General features: G+C 37.5%; 1 protein-coding gene across 1 annotated transcript; it reads left to right on the forward strand.

The window, feature by feature from the left end:
• The first annotated feature begins 14,339 nt into the window (after positions 1 to 14,339).
• LOC126582746 (cysteine proteinase 15A-like) lies at positions 14,340 to 14,872 on the forward strand. The gene has a single exon (XM_050246929.1). The coding sequence runs from the start codon at positions 14,378 to 14,380 to the stop codon at positions 14,855 to 14,857; it is 480 nt and encodes a 159-aa protein (XP_050102886.1). The 5' UTR covers positions 14,340 to 14,377; the 3' UTR covers positions 14,858 to 14,872.
• The last annotated feature ends 9,258 nt before the right edge of the window (positions 14,873 to 24,130 follow it).

A 24,130-nucleotide genomic window follows, 5' to 3' on the forward strand; every position in this document is an offset into this window, starting at 1 on the left:
CTCCTTTCTTCTCTAAAATCCTCCAAAGAATGTCTCTTGGGACCCTATCATACGCTTTTTCCAAATCTATAAAGACCATGTGTAAATCCTTTTTCCCATCTCTATATCTTTCCATCAATCTTCGTAAGAGATAGATTGCCTCCATGGTTGAGCGCCCTGGCATGAACCCGAATTGGTTGTCCGAAACCCGTGTCTCTTGCCTCAATCTATGCTCAATGACTCTCTCCCAGAGCTTCATTGTATGACTCATTAGCTTAATACCCCTATAGTTCATGCAATTTTGTACGTCGCCCTTATTCTTGTAGATAGGCACCAAAGTGCTCGTTCGCCACTCATTTGGCATCTTCTTCGTTTTCAAAATCCTATTGAAAAGGTCAGTGAGCCATGTTATACCTGTCTCTCCCAAAACTTTCCACACTTCGATTGGTATATCGTCTGGGCCTATTGCTTTTCTATGCTTCATCTTCTTCAAAGCTACAACCACTTCTTCCTTCCGGATTCGACGATAAAATGAGTAGTTTCTACACTCTTCTGAGTTACTCAACTCCCCTAAAGAAGCACTCCTTTCATGTCCTTCATTGAAAAGATTATGAAAATAACCTCTCCATCTGTCTTTAACCGCGTTCTCTGTAGCAAGAACCTTTCCATCCTCATCCTTGATGCACCTCACTTGGTTTAGGTCCCTTGTCTTCTTTTCCCTTGCTCTAGCTAGTTTATAGATATCCAACTCTCCTTCTTTGGTATCTAGTCGTTTATACATATCGTCGTAAGCCGCTAACTTAGCTTCTCTGACAGCTTTCTTCGCCTCTTGCTTCGCTTTTCTATACCTTTCACCATTTTCATCGGTCCTCTCCTTGTATAAGGCTTTACAACATTCCTTCTTAGCCTTCACCTTTGTTTGTACCTCCTCATTCCACCACCAAGATTCCTTTTGGTGTGGGGCAAAGCCCTTGGACTCTCCTAATACCTCTTTTGCTACTTTTCGGATACAACTAGCCATGGAATCCCACATTTGGCTAGCTTCCCCCTCTCTATCCCACACACATTGGGTGATTACCTTCTCTTTGAAAATGGCTTGTTTTTCTTCTTTTAGATTCCACCATCTAGTTCTTGGGCACTTCCAAGTCTTGTTCTTTTGTCTTACTCTTTTGATATGTACATCCATCACCAACAAGCGATGTTGATTAGCCACGCTCTCTCCTGGTATAACTTTGCAATCCTTACAAGTTATACGATCCCCTTTCCTCATTAGAAGAAAATCTATTTGTGTTTTTGACGACCCACTCTTGTAGGTGATCACATGTTCTTCTCTCTTCTTAAAGAAGGTGTTGGCTAAGAAGAGATCATATGCCATTGCAAAATCCAAGATAGCTTCCCCATCCTCGTTTCTCTCCCCAAAACCATGGCCACCATGAAAACCTCCATAGTTGCCTGTCTCCCTGCCCACGTGTCCATTTAAATCTCCTCCTATAAATAACTTCTCCGTCTGAGCAATTCCTTGCACCAAGTCTCCAAGATCTTCCCAAAATTTCTCCTTCGAACTCGTATCCAACCCTACTTGAGGTGCGTACGCACTAATCACATTGATAAGTTCTTGTCCTATTACAATCTTGATTGCCATGATTCTATCTCCTACCCTCTTGACATCTACAACATCTTGTACCAAGGTCTTGTCCACGATGATACCAACACCGTTTCTCGTTCTATTTGTGCCCGAATTCCAAAGTTTAAACCCTGAGTTTTCTAGATCCTTTGCCTTACTACCAACCCACTTAGTTTCTTGTAGGCACATAATATTTATCCTTCTCCTCACCATAACTTCCACTACTTCCATAGATTTTCCCGTTAAGGTTCCTATATTCCACGTTCCTAAACGCATTTTGCTCTCTTGAACTCTACCCTTCTGTCCTAGCTTCTTCACCCTCCCCCGTCTAATAGGATCAAAGTACTTCTTTTGTGTGTCCCGGGTAAAGTTGATAGGAGCATATGCTCCCAAACAACTTTGAGTGGAGTCGTTCGAAAAGAAGTTTCTATGGCCCCCTTGCTCATTTAACACTGCATCCGGGTGCCGATGGAGATACAGCGACCCTTGCTCACTTATCACTGTGCTCGGGCCACACAGCGCGCCACTTACGGGTGACGCCCTAGCTTTAGCGCGATTTTGTTCTGGATTCATTTTCATAAGGATTCGACGTGATCATGGAGTGCCGGCTGTCGACTACCTGACGCCCTCCCCCTCCTCCTTTATCCGGGCTTGGGACCGGCCATGTAAGACATAGGCGGAGTTAGAAGACCCACAGTTACATTGGAGCAAAAATAAAATACTAGCAAAATTAGTTATAATTAATCTAGACTTAATGTCACATCCCAAACCAGCTCCACCATAGCATTATATTGTCTACTTTGGGTCACACCCTCACGGTTTTGTTTTTGGGTTTCGGCACGAGAACTTCACAAGGGGTCACCCATAGTAGGATTGCTCTTGCCCGAACTCACTTAACTTCGGAGTTCTGATGGAATCTGAAGCCAGTGAGTTCCTAAAAAGCCTCATGCTATAGGAGGTAGGCATGTACATATAAGGCACATCACCCCCTCTCCGTTGGTCGATGTGAGATGTTACAATCCACACCCCTTACGAGCCCGACGCTCTTGTCGACACACTCGCACCGAACGACAGAGTGGCTCTGATACCATTCTGTCACATCCCGGAGCACGATATTGTCAGCTTTGGGTGACACCCTCATGGTTTTGTTTTTGGGTTTTGGCACGATAACTTCCCAGGGGATCACCCATCCTAGGATTTCTCTAGCCTAAACTCGCTTAACTTCGGAGTTCCGATGAAATCCGAAGTCAGTTAGTTCCCAAAAGGCCTCGTGCTATAGGAGGTGGGCATGTACATATAAGGCACATCATCCCCTCTCCCTTGGTCGATGTAGGATGTTACAATCCACCTCCCTTAGGGGTCCGACGTCTTCGTCGGCACACTTGTGCCGAACGACAAAATGGCTCTGATACCATTATGTCATATCGCAGACCGACTCTGGTGTAGCAGGATACTATCCGCTTTGGGCCACACCCTCACAGTTTTGTTTTTGGGTTTCGGCACGAGAACTTCTCAGGGGGTCACCCATCCTAGGATTGCTCTCACTCGAACTCGCTTAACTTCGGAGTTTCGATGGAATCCGAAGCCAATGAGTTCCCAAAAGGCCTCGTGCTATAAGAGGTGGGCATGTACATATAAGGCATGTACATATAAGGCACATCACCTTCTCTCCGTTGGTTAATGTGGGATGTTACACTTAACCATAAAAACAACTGATATGCCTTGTAGTTTAATAGATAAACAAGAGTTTGAGCATCAAATAAAAAAGTTATTAACTTTAAAAGTAATTAAACCCTCTAAGTCTAGACATAGATCAACATCATTTATTGTGAGAAAACATTAAGAACTAAAGAGAGGTAAGGCTAGAATAGTTTATAATTACAAGAGATTAAATGATAATAAATATGAAGATAGTTATAAGTTACCAAATAAGGATGAGCTTATAAATAAAATTCAAGAAAGTAAATATTTTAGCAAATTTGATTGTAAATCAGGATTTTAGCAAATACGATTAGCAGAAGAATCAATTGAGTGGATATCTTTTACTTGTCCAGAATGACATTTTTAGTGGCTTGTTGTGCTATTTGGACTTTAAAATGCTTCATCAATCTTTCAAAGAAAGATGGATCAAATTTTCAAAAAATATGATAAATTTTGTAATGTTTATGTAGATGATATTTTAGTGCATAGTAAAAATAGAAATGAACATAGAAAGCACTTAGAGATAGTTTTACAAGAATTTATCAATAATGGAATTGTGATTAGCAAAAATAAATTAGCATTAGAAAAGCAAGATATAGAGTTTTTAGAAATGTATACTAAGTCAAGTACGATACAATTACAATATCGTACAGCTAAAAAAGTCTTAGAATTTCCCGATAAGTCAGAAGATAAAAAACAGTTACAAGCATTTTTAAGATTGTTAAATTATGTAAGAAATTTTATCCCTGATTTTGAAAGAAAAATAGCAGTATTACACAGTAAAACTAGCAAAACTGACAAAAGTATTTTAATAATGAAGATATTAAATTAGTTCAAAATATAAAGGAAGAAATTACTAAACTTAAGTTATTAATATTACCATTAGATGATAGTTACAAAATAATTGAAACAAATGTTTCATCATTAGGATGGGCATGTATATTATACCAGAAAAAGCATCAGGAGTCACCAAAGTCTGACAAACAAGTTTGTAGATATTAATCAGGAAAATTTAATGATGTACAGTCAAGATTACCATCAACAGATTTCGAAATTTTAGGAATAATTAACTCACTTGAAGCATTCTCTTTATTTTTGCATAATGAATTATTTACGATTAGAATAGATTGTCAAAATATAGTTTCTCATTATAATAAGATACATGCTAATAAACAGGCAGCCCGAAGATGGGTTAATTTTGTTGATTCAATTACAGGAAATGGTTTTAAACCAATTTTTGAACATATAAAAGGTAGTGACAATGCATTAGCTGATATCTTATCAAGATTAATTTGTTGAACAGGAATGAAATATCATGGACCATCATCCTCAAATAGCTCAAGACCACAAGACAAAAGAGCACCTTTCAATAGCATAATGATGCACCATAGACCTCCATCATTCAATGGATTCCAAAATAACATAAGCAGACCAGCATCACCACCAATACCCACTTTCAGCTTTAATGACACTTTTGTTGAAGGAATCAGAAATCCAATTATGAGGTATAGGTCAAGGGTACCAAAACTCTCTGATATGCAACATGTTCTCTTAGATAATTTTTGGAATATCCAAATCGAACAGCCAAGCATGAGGTTAGGTCATGAAAAACTAATTAGAGTCTTAGAACAAGAGTTTGATAGCTTTAATTTTAATTTCCATCAAAGTCAGCACCATATTCATTCTCTTGAGCATAACCTTCAAGTCATTTCTAGAAACCATGAGTCATTAATTAGTAAGTTTACCAAAATGAACCAAGAACTCCAATATCTTAAAATGCAGCAAAGGGCAAGTGACACCTTGAAAAGATAATTGAAAATAGATTTGGAAACTGATAAGCATGAGAATAAAGAAAAATAGGTTATTGAACCCATAGAACAAGAGGCTAATGAGTCCATAGAAGAGATTAAGATTGAGCTCTTAGAAGAAGACATTGAAATGGAGTAGTATCAAAATAAGGAGCAACATCAGCATCTGAGTGACAAAGAAAAACAAGAAAGATATGAAAGTTTTCTTAGGAATATATCATTAGACTTAATAATAGATGATATCCTATTAGAAGAAATTTCAAAAGCAAAATTAAGAATAATGCCACCAGATATGCAAAATGGGATCCTGAGCAGAGCATCACAGTCTATGAAAGAATTACAATTACAATTACAATGTGCTTTGTATCAGTCCATCTTTGATCCAAAACCAAGGATGGATATTATTCACTACAAGAAAACATGGAATAGGTGACGACATTTTTTGTGATGCCCAAAAATTCATCACAATTTGGTGTAATAAGTGAGGAATTTTAAGAAAGCGTCACATACATACTTGTGCGGGATACATAATTTTTTTGAAATGTTGTTCATCACATAAATGTCTTAAACTCCTCACAAATTTTTAGGCGGCAAATTTTACCGCTCAATGAATTATATTGGGTGACGAAAATTTTGCTTTCTTCACTAAATATAAGATAAGCCCACCTGGGTTAGTGTGAGGAAAGGCAAATCATCACCTTTCCTTTACTGAAGACAGAGAAAAAAAGAAAAAAAACATAAAAGTAAATAAAATCCAAAAGCCCCAACTCGTTAGAATTCATATGTTCTACTCTCACTCCACTTCCTCTCTTAACCGACGTTCACCTTTCCCAAATTTGCCAACTGACTGCTGGTGGCGGCGAGTACCATCGCTCTTTCGTCTTCCCCATACCTTCGCTGCTTGCTATCACACTCTACTCTCTTTTGACCTAAGGCGACTTAGTATCTCAGTTACCCTTTCTCCCAATTTCTTATCCAAAGGTACTCAAATATCTCTCTCTCTCTCTCTCTCTCTCTCTCTCTCTCTCTTGAAATTACTACATTTTTTTTATTTCTCTCTTAGAATTTTGTCTTAATCATGAAAATTTTGAATTTTTTTTTAATTTTATGTATTGGATTTTCTAGATATTGGAGAAACCCTAGCTATGGAAATCTTGCTCGTGTTATTGGGGTGGAAGATTTTTTTCCATTTTTAGTTTTTCATTAAATTTTAGGATGATGTTGATGTATATTTCTAAATTAGGGTTTTCAATATCAGTGTGAATACTTAATGCCCTGCTTGTTTGTTTAGCATCTAGCTGCTCTTGAATTTCCTGTTATTTGAATTTATGGAATTCAGTTTATTGACATTCATATTTGTGTTATGTTATATGTCTATCTTAACAAATTTTTGAAAAATTGTTATGGCAACCTATTGAATTATGTCAAAATTTGAGGCCCAATACTAGTACTGAAGATAGACAATGGATTTGTTGTCGGAATCACTTTAGTTCCGATTATTAGAGAAGGGGTCCAATCATTCATTCACACTGCTTGTCGCTATACGGACCAGAACAATCAGATGCTTTGTCCTTGTAAAGTTTGTCATAACATTTTTTTTTTCACTTAATTGATGATGTTCATCTACATTCGTTGAATTTCAGTATGGATATGAATTATGATAGATGGATAAATTGTTGAATTTGCTACTAGAGTATTTGAATACTTCAGTAGTTTTTTGTCTGAATACTTTGTATATTCATGCTTGATGATCATTACAAGATTACACACCTATTAATAGGAAAGAGGGAAGGAGAGCTCGGACAGAGTGAGGTCCATGAGGAGCTGTGCCACCCGAGATACAATAATGAAAAGAAACACTCCACTACACATAGTTGGAGAAAAATATAATAACAACCAATATACAAACATTAACTAGTTATAAAGGGAAAGCACTTGAAAGTCTCAACTTGAGATTGTGCAATGAGAGTCTTCGATATGCTTATAATGATATTTATTTATGATGCTAGTCTGTTATTATTTTTCCTTTTCCAATTTACTAGATGACTTCTATGCAACGAGAAAAAAGGGTGACATGGGTCAGGGTTGTCCTACCTCCGCATCCACCATCACCACCTTCTCCATCGCCACCACCACCTCCTCCACCACCATCACCATCTCTTCCACCACATGCTCATTCACCTGAAGAGCCAACAAACATGAACGTAGGTATTTGAGAAAGGCTAATTATAGTTAATTTAATTCTTCTTATTAATGTTGTTTTAAACAAGTGTTATAACATTGATCAGATATATATATTTTTAAAATTTATAGAGACAGATTTTGACTTCACTGCAAAAAAGATGACATGTGGAAAGACATGTGGGAAAGGCCTCCACAATATTTTTGAGGCCAATTGTGGGAAGAAGATGCCGGTCATCTTTGATTTCAAACTTCAAGTTCCAAATGATCTGGTTGTATCAGCTTTTTTCACTACCGAGATAGGGAATATTGTTCGGACTCATTCACCAGTTTGCTACGAGAAATGGATGAAGGTCTAACTCAAGAAAATAGGACATTCCGGGATAAGTTGCTTGTGAGTTTGATTTTAATTTAGTTTATTCATAATAATTTCAAGCACTCACTCGTATATTTTATGTTTAACAAGGGTATTATTTGTGGTGGACCTATCCCATCTGAAGATTATTGAATATGTTGATAAGAAGATGGTGAAGTTGGACTCTATGCTTAGGCACCAGTTGTATAAGTATTACTTTTCATGTGGAACACCTGCAAGAGGACGAGCTAAGCTGTCGAACGATTAGATATGGAATGGGATACCAAAGAGTCATTGGGACTGGTTATGCGATAATGTTTACGCTACTACCCACTTTTTGGCATGTATCCTATCCAATCTTTTTTAATATAAAGCTGTGATAATATTAGACGATATGGGGTAACTGATGCATCATCAATTATATGTAGCATCAATCACCCCATAACATCAGTTATATGTAGCATCAGTCATATGTGGCATTAGTCACCCCATTTCGTCTAATATCCATATGCAGCATCAATTATCCCATATCGTTTAATAGATAATCTATTAAATGTTACCAGCTTATTTAATATATAGGTGCTTTTACATGTATTATATAGTGTTTATGAAAATTAGAATCTAACTGATTGGAAAAGATGTTAGATACTAGTATTCTGTTAAATTTGAATGAATATGCATGTACAACTCAACCACATGAATATATATTACAAGTCTGGGAGGTAGGAGCTTTCCAAATTGTACATGTCTACAATACTAACTCTTCTTTTGCTTGTCATCTATCACATGTGTAATTAATGTAGGAGCTTTCAAAGAAAAATTCTGATAATAAGAAGAAACAAAAGTATCATCACAAGGGAGGAGCAATGCCATTCATCCAACATATTAGGAAGGCTCACATGGTAATGAAATTAAAGTACTTATAATAATTCATTATGCAATCTCATGCATGTTTCTTCATTATTGAGCAGAAATGAGATCCATTAGCTATGATTGACAATTGGGGAGCTCTCCGCAAAGACAAGAATGACAAGTGGATCAATGATGTTACTCAAGACAAATATGTAAGTTATTCATGAGCCATTCAGTTTAGTCATTTCAAATGAGTTGGATATTAAAACAAAAGCTACAAATTGTATATACAGACTGATTATACTTAGTGGTTTCCTTCTAAATAAGTTCATGATCACATACAAGCAATCAAGTTGTGTTTTCTTAAGCATATTATAGCTAGATATGTTTGAAATGAAAAAAAAAAAAAAAAACTGAATTGTTTCTATTTTATTATGAAAGGATAACATGAAGAAAAAGAATGATGAACTAAGGGAGAAGCTGACTGAAGAAGCACCTGAGGGTACTCTATTAGATTCCATACATATGTCATTGGATGATGAGTTTGGAATCATGGTTGAAAACCTTGGGAGGAAGGGAAAATCTGTTAATGGTGTAGGTGTTTTTCCTTGAACATATACCTATGGTTGCGGTTCTTCTATGGCTTCAAGTTCTGAGTTAACTAATATGAGATCTCAGATCAAGCTTCTATCAAATGGTTTCCTCATATTGCAACAGGAAAATGAACAATTAAAAGCTCCATTGGATTTACAGAATGTTGATGAAAATATATTCATAAAAATCAAGGCTTTTTTGGCTGCAAGTCAGGGAAAGACCAACAACAACTTTACGAAATCAAATGGTGATATTTCAGAGGGTGAAAATACTTATCCTGAGCTGGAAGAACATGATTTGGAAGATGACTGATTTTGATATTATGTCTTTTGCTGTTAGTTTCAAGTTTCCACATGGTATACCTCTTTTGTTAGCACCTAAATGTGTATTAGACTTCTCTTTTCTTAGTACCAAAGCTGCCTATAATAGCACCAAAGCTGTCTATAAGTGTTAATGCCCTTCATTATTCTGGCATAGCAGGCTTCTATTTTGTTAGTACCTGAAGCTGTCTTTTGTTAGCACTAAGCTGTTTTAGACTTCTCTTTTGAGATAGGGTACCATGACTTTAATTTTTGGGACGTACACTTGGTGAATGTATTCAACTTATGTGCAGTTGATTAATGAAAATATGAAGTATTACCTATAATTGTTATGAACTGCAATTCTAGATTATGAAATAGGAAAAACAATTAATTTGTCAATATTATTCCTAAATAGGTATTTGATTTAAACATATGTGACTTAACTTGTGCCACATATCAAAGGAATATGTGACGATTTCAACGTTGCTAAGTGCAACTATATCATTATGGCATCATATTGGGTGACGACACAAGCATCACATATAAATTTGATACGAGACACAAAAATAGGTCACATAATGTTGCATGTTGTGACGCATACTTTGTCACACATATTGGTACTAAGTGACGCAAGTAGCGTCATGCATACTATAAATATGTGACGAATTTAAAATTTGTCACACGACTATAGGTGACTGTGTATATGTGACAAAAATTGTGACGCTGGAATTTCGTCACATATAGTCAAATGTGACGAATTTTCTTGTTTATGTGGCGAATGTCTGTCGCCACCTAAGCCATGTTTTCTTGTAGTGATTACAAAGATGTATCCACCATGTCTTTGTGATAGTACAGAGAGTTGTATTTATAAACCAGAAGTTAGCATGGTTATGGCCAGGATTAACATGAGAGATTTTAGACCATGACATTTTAGTTATGAGCATCAGAAAAAAAATAATGTAGTAGAAGTTACCCTGGCTTTACTATTACAGTTTGGCTATCTTGATAAAATCTTTATTAACCATATTTCCCAACTAGGATCATTTCTTGAAAAGCTTATAAAAGTAACAGAAGATTATCTAGAAAAGTAGAAAGAAATGTGCATAAGTTTTATTAGTAGTCTTTCAGATTGGTATATACATATGCATAAGGAGAAAGCTATGCATATAGCCATGATTAATGAAGAGTCATTCAGACTATCCCTTATCTCCCTACACAAGTGGACTCCTTCATACAAAAATATTTTAAGATTTCGAAGGATCCAAATGTTAGCCTTAGATGAGTTTGAAGATTTTAGGTATGATATGATATTAGTAGCAAAAGAAGAAGAAATGTATATTTACAGCAAGTTAAAAGCCCATCATTAGCCATATTGGAAGGCTCAAAATTTCAAAGGCGAAACAGAAGATATGTATTACAAAGTAAAAGAAGATAGAGAAAGAGATGCAAAGCTAGTATAAGGTGATGAACAGTACTGGAACAATTTGACAGAAGAAAAGCTGCATAACATTGACAACATGATGGAAGCATGAAGTGTTGGCAGCAAATTAGCATAAGTTGAATAACATCATGCAAAATAATGTATTTTGATCAGACATAAATGTCAACATCATTGTGAACCCTGCTATAATAAAGAAATAATGGCACAAGAGTAAATAAAGAAAAGAGTTTGACCCATTATAGACATTTCATACACAAAATGTCCTTTTGATTAATAATGAATAGTGTTAGGCCCTTTTTGTTAAAACTCCCTTAAAAATATCAGCACTTACAAATTGTATCATACAAAATTGATTTCAAAGTAAGGTTTATTCTAGTTATTTGGTAATTTATTGACCACAGAGAATTTATTTGGGAAGAAAAAGAAAGAGTGACAAAGCTGAAGAGGAAGAGTGATCTCAGCCGCACAATTTTACGTGAACGGCTAAGATTATTTGGTCTGCGGAATTCAGATCGAAATGATCCAAAGAGGATTCTTCCCAAACTTATGTAAGTTGTGTTTAATTAGAATTACGATTTGGTGGTAGTTTTCTTTCATTAATGGTTTGGGAAGAAGCTCATTTCCCCTGATTTCTTCACCGAGAAATTTTAGAAACAAAATCGTTTTTCTTAAATTTCATTTGCATTAGAAATTGTTAATATGTTAACTAGACTGAAGAATGAATGATTTTTTAGGTCGTAGGAAGAAGAATGGATGATTAATTAGCCATGGAAGTTGAGAAGCTGGAGTACAACATTTGCTAGTAGCTCGCCACAAATCGCACACTGTGCGGCAACAACTGTTATAAAATCAATTGCATGGATTTGGATTCTATAATGACCCACTTAATGTACTGGACATTTTTCTTATTACAACCCACTTCGAAATTTGCGTTATAATTAGTAAAATTACAAAAATACCCCTATTGACGAGAAATGTGACTTTCGTTGACTTTCATCCTTGGACATGTTATAATTTTCCATTCATTTTATTTCTATAGTTCTCATCAATACAAATGCGTAGGCATGATCGAAATCAAGTTTAGAGCTAAAACGAAGCTTCTACGATTTTTGAACAATAGGGGTAGTTTGGTAATTTTGCAAGTGGAGATTTTTCCCCACTTTAGACCTCTACATGGTTGACACGTGGCGTCTATTTTCCCCATTTCTGATACCCTTTTTCCTTTCCTTCCCGTGATCTCTCTCTCTCTCGTCTTCACTTTCCTCTCCTCTCCCCGAACTCACACACACATATACTTACATACACACAGACAACAACCGCAACACCACTATCATCACCACTCGAACCCTTTCTTCTCTCCCTCACCTCTCTGACCTCACTCTCTCTCCTTCTCATCACTGTGCAAATAGAGTTTTCCCCGATGAAGGTAAGTTGATCTACCCTTCGATCTTTTTCCCTAGTAGTTTAGAATGGTTAGTGGTTGAATGAAAAATGGTTTTAGTGATGGTTTAAACATGAAAATTTCTCGAGAAGCATTTTCCATATTTCCCGATGAGACCCGACGGTTTGTAAGCCAATCTTCAGCCAATTGTAGCCACTACATAACTCCAAAACGATACGAACCTTTTTCTTTCGTGTTAAGCTTCATTTTGGGTTTTGAATTATTATGAATGGTGTTTATTAGAGCTCAAACAAAGCTCAGGAAGGTTTACCCAGATTTCGGCCGAACCCAAGACTTGGAACCAGGTCAACCTGACCCGTGACCCTCAATCCAACTTGAAACCCAGCCTCAAATCCAACCCACTTAGCCCTAGGCCTAACCCACTAAACCTAACCCAAGCCCAAATCAAGATTGGCCAAAACCCCTTGGCCCAGAACCTTAACCCAGAACCCAGGCCCAAACCCGAATCCGACACGGATCCCAACCCAGCCTCTTGGGCCGGTGCCTGGAACACACACGCCTCCGCCGCTGTCCACTGTGGGGCCGATAACTTTTCTGGCTACTCAAATCGCGTGTGGCCTTCTGGGCCGTCGTCCTGTGGCGACACGTGAGGGAACCTGAGGCACCGTTTTGAGTTTTTCGACGTGCCGAATCCGAATCCGCTATCCATTTTCTTAAATTCCACCATTTTAATAGAGTTTTATTAAATGGTCTTCATTTGTGTTTAGGTGCATTGGTAGGAAGTGATCCAGTCCACCCTAGTTCAAGCGGCTCTCCAGTAGTGGAATACTTGTGAGTGGACCCCTTCTAAAGTTGCATGTTTTCATAAAATATTAGGTTTGCATGCATTGCATATTTCATGAATGGAGCATGTTTTATAATATATTTTACGGATTTCCATACTTATGATTTATTTAAATTGCTTTTACAGAATATTATGATTTATCAGACTTATGTTACGAAAAATTATGTATGGTTGGATTTTCATATATGAAATTCCATGACTTTTTAATATGATTTATTTTATGGATTTATGAATATGTGCTATCTTGAATTTATGAATTGAGGCTTTGAGCTTGTGCACTCCGGAGTTGATATGAGTTTTTAGGTATGTTTTCGGTGCTTATCTAGCGGGTTATCATACAACACATCCACACAACGCTGGTATGTAGATGTCTATGTCCATAAGACACAGTTGAAGATATGTATGTAAATACCTCTTCTCCGGTGTAACCCGAAGTCGTACAACTTCACCTTCAGGTGATGGACAAGTACTTTCTTTGGGCGAATGATGAGTTGATGATATTGATGATATACCCCTAACTTCACTAGCCCGGGGCCAGTGTCGGTGTGTGATGTTATATATCCTCTTCTCCGACGTAACCCGGAGTCGTACAACTTCACCTTCAGATGATGGAGCATGGTTTTCTTCACTGGCATAACCCAGTGTCGTACAACTTCACATTCAGGTGATGGACAGGTACTGCCTTCGGGCGACTATGATACCCCTAAAGAGTACAATATGATGTATTTTTTTGGATTTGCCTTTGGGCGGCGATATTCATTTCTGAACACGGTTTTTTACATACTGATTTCATGAATGTTTACATGGCATGTAGAGTTTTCAAAAAAAAACCTATATGTAATATTATATATATGAGTTTTCAAAACAGGGGGTTAGTATGTTCTGAAATAAAATGGTTTTCCTATTATTAGTATTAATATAAAGGGTTAATCTCAATTTACTACTTTGAAGTTTTGTGATTTTCAATATTTGGTACATGAAATTTTTTTCATCCTAGAGTTAGGGCTGGGTTCGGTTCTTATCGGTTCGGTTTTTTGCCAAAACCGAAACCAAACCGAAATTTCGGTTCGGTTCGGTTCGGCCCCAATTTTTTCGGTTTTTTTTCGGTTCGGTTTTTTTTTCGGTTCGGTTTTTTCGGTTCGGTTTCGGTTTTTTTTTCGGTTTTTTTCAGCCCAAATTCACCATCTTCTCGGAAGCCCACCCAAGCAAAACCCCAACCAAACCAGAAAGATCTGCTTATCTCCCACTCCAGTTAAATTCCGTTCCATTCACTTCCTCAAACTCACCACGAACAATGGATCATCTCGCCTCCCTCCTCATCCTTCTCTTTCTCCTATCCTCCGCACTCGCCTCCGTCGCAGTTCCCAACGACGTCGACCCTCTCATCCAACAAGTCGTTTTGGAATCCGACGACGATCAGCTCCTCCACGCCGAGCGCCATTTCTCCAGCTTCAAAGCCACCTTCGGAAAGACCTACGCGACTCAGGAGGAGCACGACTACAGATTCGGCGTCTTCAAGGCCAACCTCTGTCGCGCCAAGCGGCACCAGGCGCTCGACCCTACCGCGGTCCACGGCGTCACCAAGTTCTCCGATCTCACTCCCAAGGAGTTTCGCCGGAACTTTCTCGGACTCAAATGTCGCCTCTGGCTTCCGGCCGACGCTAACAAGGCCCCGATACTTCCCACTGGTGATCTTCCCGCCGACTTTGATTGGCGCGACAAACCTGCTCGTCCTTCTCGTCCTTCTCGCGAGCCTCGCGTTCGGCTTCGATGAAGCTCTTCACAGAGAGACAGAGAGAGTGAGAGAGATGAGGCAGGGAATGAGAGAGAGAAGAGAGGAATGAAAAAAATAAAAGGTGCGGCTAGGTTAAAACTTAAAAGGTTTGTATAGCTAAAAAAAACTAAAAAACTTTTCTGAAACCCTGGAGGCATGAGGATTCGAACCCATGCGCAGGGGCTTGAAGAGTTTCAAGCAAACCAACTTGGTAACTGGTTATGTCTTGTTATGATTGTATCACTAAATTATTTATAATATTGAAACAAAATTAAATATATATATCTTTTTGGTTCGGTTCGGTTTGGTTCGGTTTCCGAACCTTAAAAACCGAAACCGAACCAGCCAGATTCGGTTCGGTTCGGTTTGGCAGTTTCGGTTCGGTTTTTTTTCGGTTCGGTTTTTTTCGGCCTCGGTTCGGTTTGGTTTTCGGTTTTTTTCGGTTTTCGGTTATTTGAACCCACCCCTACCTAGAGTCATATCTCAAGTCTTAATTTTGGGACAGTTTTGTACTTCCGTTAAGTTGACTGTTAAGTCAGCCGTTAATTAATGATGTGGCGCCCATGTGAACAATGACTGGACACCACGTGTCAATATGGGCCCATGTAGATATTAAAAAATTAAAAAATTAAAAAAATTAAAAATTAAAAAACTAAAAAAAAAAATTAAAATCCAATCTTCTCTCTTCGTAATTCTTCCACTCCATGAATCCAAATCTCAGAAACTTTGAACCAAATCAATGACTCTCTACAAACCCACATTTCTTACCCGCCTCAGAACCCCCAATTTGCCCCCGTTTAACGATCACCCTCCTTCATCTCCCTCTACTTCCTCTCCTTCAATTTTCTTTGAGTTTGAGCATAAAAACCCAAGATCTACAAAGGTTGAGACTTTCTTTCCAAATTTGGAGAAAAACCCAGGAATTGCAGCGGGAAATTATGAGTATTCGTGTATATATTAGTTGCCCAAATTGAAGAGGGCTGCTTAAATTATGGGTATTTTCATATAAAAAAACCCATGACTTTCTCTCGCAAACCCTCGTATCCCTTGACATCCGCTCCGGCTTCCTTTCCATTCTTGATGCCTTCCACTGCGACATCGCCGCCCTCTCCAAAATCGACGTTTTGGTCTCTTCAACAAGTCTGGCACCATCGAGGAGTTCCTCCGCCTTGTCCCCTGCACCAAGGCCCAAGGCGCATTCCTCATCTTGGTCACCTTATTTGATTCCTCATCTTGGTCACCTTATTTGATGGAAAAGGTCTGAAGATGGTGAAAATTACGATCGAGACAAAGGGGGAGTGGGTGACGGCGCACTACCAGGGTTTCGAAGGTTTTTGTTCTGGGTCATATTTTTGGGGCTCGGGGTTTCATTGAAAACATATGGTTTTCGTTCTGGGGTTCTGGGTTCCAAATGTAGATGGTGAAGAACAATTCTTTTAGTTTCTTAATTTTTAGGTTTTTAGTTTTTTTTTTTTTAATTTCTTATTTTTAAAATTTAAAATTTTTTAATATCTACGTGGGCCATATTGACACGTGGTGCCTAGTCATTGTCCACATGGACGCCATGTTATCAATTAACGGCTAACTTAACAGCCAACTTAACGGAGGTACGAAATTGTCCCAAAATTAAGACTTGATGTATGACTCTAGGATGAAAAAAACTTCACGTACCAAATGTTGAAATCATGAAACTTCAGGGTAGTAAACTGAGATTAACCCTAATATAAATTATGATTCACTCACCTTTTCTATTTTGCACCCCCTCAAGACATAACGACTGATAGCTATTTTACCACTTGTAAAACAAAGGGTTAAACCATAGAAAATTCTTGCAAGAGAACAAGTGTTTATAGTATAGAATGGCTCAAGCAAAGTCGATCTCCTCAGGGACTGATATAAACAATTTACGAGTTTTTGTGTATTTAACTTATTTAACTCTATGAACTAAACTAATTTGACGAAACTAAATACTACTGGATGTGACTTAAACAAATATCTAAAATGGGAATTGGTTTATAGGAATAATGATTCAACTAAACAAAACAAGTAAATGAGAAAATTCAAGATAAAATAAATGATTGAAGAAAAATAGATTGACAATATGCTAGAGTTCAACCTTTACCAACAACACTCTTACGTAGCTCTTCCAATTGCTTAAATAATTGAAAACACACATGCTTTGAAGGTTGGATTTTCCTTGTGACATTCAAGCTAAAACGCATACCACTACATGCAACTTATCCATGACGTTTGGATTAAATATAAACATGAGTGATTCATTAATCTTGGTGAAAATCCTTTTGTTAAACCATGTAATCCCTAAGAGCATGATATTTACCTTAGGAGAGTACAATTCTCAATCACAAGAAGCACAACCAATTTTAACGTGACATTCATTCAAAATTGCATCCGATAACTTTTCTAAGCATCCTAATGGTGATCAAGCATCAAGGTACATAGATAGTTTAATTCAGTGATTGAAAATATAAAAGCAAGCATGTAACAACACTTAAGCAATTGAAAAATGTTAGGGTAAAATTGGCAATCCCTGACAAAATGCCTGAGTCTGTAATAGCTTAGACTTGTTACATATTTACAATTGTAATAGTTTTAGTCTAGGGAGGTTTCTCACACTTTCAATGCGAAGATGTTACCAAAACGCGATATTCATTCAGGTACGTTTGCATGCATGCATCCCACTACATTCATCTATATCCATATACTATTGTATTTGGATTAGGACTTTTATTCTTGTGTGTTTTACTTTTCTAGAATCAAATTATCCTGTCTTTCAAACCGTGTGATAAAACTGGTTTTTCATAACATGTTTTCAAAACTTATCTGTTTGCATGTCGGTAGGACTTATCTGTTTGCATGAGGAGTTATCTGATTGCATGTTGGTAGAATTATTAAACTACATGGATTGCATTGTAGTACTTATCAAGAAAAACAAAGGGACCAATGCTTTTGCATATATATGGAAAGTCAGGGACGTGCAAAGGTGAGCCATATATGCATAAAAATTGTTTTTTATTCAAAAGCATTTTCAGAAGCACTAGCTTGGGATTTTTGTGTGCGTGGAAAAACAATTTGATTACTACTGTTAGCTTGTGGTTCCAACAGCATGGGTTTTTTAAAAGAGAAAATATTGTTTTCATGCTGATTTCATTTGGGTTTTAAGTTGAATATCAATTATGGAAATGTGCCTTGTGATTTTCGTAATTGATTGTTTTTCAAACAAACACTTCATCATATAAACATTCTGCATGATCGAGTTAGCATCCTGCAAAGTTCGAGGGAAAGGTGATTGACGGCTGCGTTAGTGTCGTGCCACTTCAACTCGAAGACTGAAGAAAGATCGAGTAGCAAAGCGCGGAGACAAAGCTGCCAACTGGTATGAGTGTCTAGTTGATGAGTTTTGTGAGTCTTTATGTATTCTTTCTTTCTTAGTGCTTCCTGGCTTGGTAGCCCGAGGATTTTCCCAGTGGTGGGTTTTTCCTCGTAAAATCCTACATCTTGTGTGTGCTCTTTATATTCGTGCTGAATATTTGTGTAGGATTAAGTTTGCATAACTGATTATTTTAAGCCATAATTTAAATTGGTATTAAGTTGAAATTTATTTATAGTCTAGATTAAATTAGTACCCATCCTAGGACTTTCAATTGGCACCAGAGCAGGTCACTAAAAATATCTAGTGAGATCCGTGGGTAGTCTAGGATGAATCGTGTTATGGGTTCAGTTTCTCATCCACCACATTTTGATGGTGACAACTACGCTGCATGGAAGGCAAAGATGAAATCATTTCTCTGGGCGCTTGACGACAGAGTATGGCTTGCGGTTGAAGAAGGCTGGGAACCTCCAATAGTTAAAGAAACCAAAGGCGAAGGACAGTCTTCGGTGACCATGTCGTTGCTTAAGCCAAGAAGGGAATGGAGCGAAGAAGAACGCTGCTTTAGCACATTCAATCAAAGGGCATTGAATGCGTTATTTACTGCCGTTTCGCCTGAGCAATTTAACTACATTAGTAAATGCATAACGGCAAAAGAAGCTTGGGATATTCTTGAAGTTACTCATGAAGGTAACTCTACTGTCAAAGAATCCAAGCTTCAAAATCTCATCACAAAATTTGAAAATATCAAAATGCTAGATGATGAGAGTTTTTCTGACTTCTATGCTAAGCTTAGTGTAATTGTCAATGGTTGTCACAATCTTGGTGATAGCATTCCAGAGCATAGGGTTGTTAAGAAAATTCTAAGATCTCTTCCTTCAAGGTTTCATGCAAAAAGGACAGCTATAGAAGAATCGAAAGATTTGAACACTTACAATTTAGAACAATTGATTGGATCCCTACAAACATATGAGTCCGACTTTACAGAAGGCAAGAAAGGGAAAAATGTTGCCTTTAAAGTCAATAATGAAAAAATGAATGAGGATCCATTTGAAACCTTGACTCAAGACGAATTTGCCCTCCTTACCAAACAAGCTAGGAAATTTTTGAAGCTTAGAAGTTCTAGGGGACATGAAAGTCGAAACAATTTTGATTCAAACTCCAAAGTCCCTCGTTCTAGAGATGTCTCTCATGGAAATACTCCCAAGTCTGTCAAACTTGGTGAAAAGAAAAGTTGGAATGATAAAGATAGGTGTTTCGAGTGTCAAGGGTATGGACATCATGCTCATGAATGTGCCAATACTCTTAAAAGGCTGAAAGATGAAAAGAACAAGGCTTTAACTTCCACTTGGAGCGACAATGGGTCAGACAAAGACACGGCATCTGAAGATGATAAGGAAGTGGTTGCATTTATTGGAAATTTTGAAGGATATGAGACTGATGATTCGGAAGTTGAAGAGCCTGACTCTGTAGAAGTCTTACAAAAGTACACTGCACTTTATGATATCACCATGAAAGTGAAGAAGGAAAATGAAGAACTGAAAAATAAACTCGTGCAGCTTGAAAGTGAGAAGAAGGAAGCAGAGATCGAGCATCAATCTCAAATGGAACATGCAGAAAAGCTACGAGAGTCAATGTTGGAGAAGTTACATATGCTAGCATCAGACAACAAAGGTCTTGAAAGTGAATTGAATGACATAAAGAAGAAAGTTGAAGTGTTTAGCATTGGCTCAAGCAAAATTGAAAAAATGTTGAGCTATGGAAAGATTTCAGGTGATCGAAGCGGTCTAGGTTTTGATATAACTGGAAGTTCTTCCACTTCTATTACCAAGTTTGTCAAAGCTGTACAAGAACCTAGCAGGAAAGTGAGTAGTGATGAACCTTTTGGAAATTCGTGTATCACTACAAAAGAGTCAAATTCCGTGAGAAATTTTGTTGATTCAAAGAAGTTCATTAGGTCAAAAACTTTTATTCCTATCTGTCACTTCTGTGAAAAAATAGGACATATCAGACCTAGGTGTTACAAGCTTCGAAAGGAAAATCAAACTAAACACACTACTTCTTGGATTTCTGAAAAATCAAATCTCAAAGGGAGATTTGTTGCTCACCCAAAGGGAATGAATAAAATTTCAAAAATAATGCCTAACTTCCTTACTCCAAACTTAAAGCAAGTGTGGAGAAGAAAAGAGACTCAAATTTGTCTGTTGGATGAGGTGTCACCTTCATCTGAGGAAGACAATCTTACATGCTTGGTGGCCTTCACTGCTCTCTCATCTTGTCAGTCTGATACTTGGTATCTAGACAGTGGTTGCTCAAGGCACATGACTGGAGACAAAAGATGGTTCACAACTTTCACCGAGGAGTGCAAAAATGGAGCAGTCACGTTTGGAGATGGAAAAAGAGCAAGGATCGTTGGAAAAGGAGAAATCAAAACACTAGGAATTCCATGCTTAAAAAATGTCATGTTAGTAGATGGACTTAAAGCTAACCTAATTAGCATTAGTCAAATTTGTGACGATGATGATGCTAAAGTACTTTTCAATAAGTTGAAATGTAGTGTAAAGGTTGCTAAAGAGGTTGACAGTTTTGAAGGAAAAAGGTCCAAGGACAATTGTTATTGTGTGAATGCAAATGAGTTACATGTGCCTGACATATGCAATAAAGCAACTGACGATGTTTTGGATTTATGGCATAAACGATTAGATCACATGAACTGTAAGGATTTGATCAAGCTTTCCAAGAAAGAGTATGTGAGGGGTTTACCGTTGTTGACTGGAGAACTAAATTTTTTCTTGGGATTACAAGTCAAACAAGTTGAAGATGGTATTTTTGTCTTTCAGACAAAATATGCTAGTGACCTAGTTAAGAAGTTTGGCTTAACTTCAGCAAAACCAGTCCCCAATCCCATGGCAACAACCACAAAACTTCACAAGGATCCAAATGGAAAAAGTGTTGATCAAACACTTTACAGGAGTATGATTGGCAGCTTGTTATACCTTACTGCTAGTAGACCTGATATCTCTTTCAGCGTTGGTGCTTGTGCACGGTATCAAGCTGATCCAAAAGAGTCGCATCTGGAAGCTGTCAAAAGAATCATCAGGTATGTGAGTGGTACAGTTGAGTTTGGACTACATTATTCCTTTGAAACCAATTCTGAAATTGTTGGATTTTCCGATGTCGATTGGGCAGGAAATGCTGATGATCGGAAAAGTACCTCTGGAGGTTGTTTCTATGTTGGAAATAATCTTGTCGCTTGGCATAGTAAGAAACAAAATTGTGTTTCTTTATCCACTACCAAAGCCGAATACATAACTGCTGGTAGTTGTTGTACACAATTGCTTTGGATGAAGCAAATGCTTCGTGATTATGGCCTTCATCAAAATGCTTTCTCTATTTTCTGTGACAACACTAGTGCTATAAACATTTCCAAGAATCCTGTTCAACATTCTCGTACCAAACACATTGACATTCGTCATCACTTCATTCGTGTTTTGGTTGAAGAGAAGGTTTTAGTACTGGATTACATTGCCACTGAACATCAACTTGCAGACTTGTTTACTAAGCCTTTAGACACTCATCGTTTTGAAACTCTTCGAAAGGCATTAGGACTCTGTCGTGTTTCTTAAACTTCTGTTTTTATTTATTTACTTATTTATTTTTTTTATTTATTATTATTATTATTTTTCTCTTCTCTTGTCATTTTTCTAGTTATTCTTTCATAAAAATACTGACAAAGCGAAATTCCATTTTTTTTATGCACAACTTTTGTCCACACCATTCTCTGCTAAACATGATATATTTTGCCTTGATGGTTGCTATTATATGTATGCTTTTTGATTAAACATGACTACTTGCCAGACACTCCGCACCCTGTGAGCTTTTGAGCCTTCATTTAGTGCATGCATTTTTCATGCACTTTTCCTTGTTTCTGTGTGCTCTATCTTATGTGATTTTACTCTCTAGAACTTGCTTTGAGATCTCTCAAGGCTTTGTATCACTTCTTACCCTCCTCTTGAGATAAACGTAGGACTTACGCTCTAGAACTTGCAGTGCCTTATTCTCTAAGCCAGTGTCTTATTCTCTCTTCATATCCACATTACTGCGTTTCTCCTTCAATATTTTTATACTCTGATTCTCCCCTACGTTGCATAATCAAAGTCAAATGCTTCAATCGGTTTTAAAGGAGAAAGTTCCAGATTGTTTCCCTACTAAAGACAAGCATGTTGTGCTGATAGCATCTTTCCAAATAAAGAAAAGATATCCTAAAAAAAAAAAAAAAAAAAAAAAAAAAGGGGATAAAGAATCGTATGTTTGCCACATGGTGGAATCGTATGTTTGCCACATGGTGGTTGTTACTATCTCAAGTTGAACAAAAAAAAAAAAAAAAAAAAAAAAAAAAAAAAAAAGGATAAAGAATCATATGTTTGCCACATGGTGGCGGTTACTATCTCAAAGTTGAACAAGACGACCACGCCTATATAAACTGTGCAAAGCACTATCTATTGCTCCAGTGGTTCTTTCTGTTTCAAATTCTCTTCCATTTTATATTTCCTGAACTCTATTGCTTCTTGGACTTATATTCTTCCTTATCCTTTTAACTTTATTCAGTGCCCCACTCCTGTTACACTCCTTCGTAAGACCTTATTTTATCTCTTGAGGGTAGGTTATTGATGTGTGGAGATGTGATTGATATGCAAGCCTATGGTAGAGTATTCATATAATGATTCTTTTCGAGTGTAAACACTTCAACCCAAACACTTTGAGTGATATTTGATAATATTCCGTGAGAGTTCCGGGGTTGCTGTTGAGTTGGCTTGTTTAATTCTATTGCATGTCTATGGTTCCGATGATTTTGGCTGTCTCCTCTTTATATCATGTTGCTGTGGACATTACATTGTGAATTCTGTTTCATTTTTTATCTTTTTGGTCTTTTAGTTGCTTTGAAATTGCAATTGGAGTCAATTTGTCCTTCTCTCCTATTTATTGTCGGGCTTTTCACTTGTTAATTGCACGTTGTCCACAACCATTTTTGTTTTTTTTTGTTTGTTTGTCATGGCTCCCTCACGCAAGTCTGCATGTTCTCAAGCTCCGAAAGGCAAGACTCCTGCTATTAATCCTTCATTCTCTTCTCCCCGTACACGTTCTGCGAAACGTCGATTGTTTTCTCCCTCCTCTGATTGTTCAGCTTTGCCTGATGTTGATTTTCCACAAGCAGTCTTCCAACAAATGCTTGATCTGAGGAAGCAATTTTCTTTGCTGGAATGTTTTATTAAGCCCTCTACAACTGATCTCAGTCATCGCGTTTCAGCTTTGGAGCAATGTTTTCATCGTCTTCCAAACCACTTGTTTGCTCTTCTTATTCATATTTCTTCCTCTGATGACGAGGTTGACTTCCGTTCTGATTATGTTCCACCGTCTCCTCGTACTCCTTGTCCACCCATTATGGACCACTCACCGCTGCCCACTCTTACTCCAGAAGAGGATCCAGAAGCGGATCCTGAAGCAGATCCCGAAGCGGATCCAGAAGAAGATCTCTACTGGGTTACTGATGACGACGGTGCAGACAAGGATGATTGCTTTTCTATCTTTGGCTTTTCCTGTGCCAAAAAGGGGGAGAGATTTTAGTTAGGGGGAGAGTTAGACAAGATGGTTTTTAGGGAGAGAGTTAGATGCGTTAGTTTTTAGCTAGAAGTTTTTTTTATTTTAGTTGTGAGAGTTCTATTATGTTCTTTTTATATTTCTTAATAAAGCCTTTCTTTTATGAACGTTGTGTGATGTTGATATGTTTGAATGATCATCCTAATATTCTTGCAACATCTATCTTTTGTACGTCACGGGTGTTTCGTTTAACTGTGTGCAGATTACAGACTTAAGTGCATAAGGAT

This window comes from Malus sylvestris, chromosome 9, assembly GCF_916048215.2.
Source record: "Malus sylvestris chromosome 9, drMalSylv7.2, whole genome shotgun sequence".
Classification (NCBI taxonomy): Eukaryota; Viridiplantae; Streptophyta; class Magnoliopsida; order Rosales; family Rosaceae; genus Malus; species Malus sylvestris.

Excerpts from the sequence above, each read along its gene's own strand:
- LOC126582746 (XM_050246929.1), top strand. The coding sequence starts at position 14,378 with ATGGATCATCTCGCCTCCCTCCTCATCCTTCTCTTTCTCCTATCCTCC.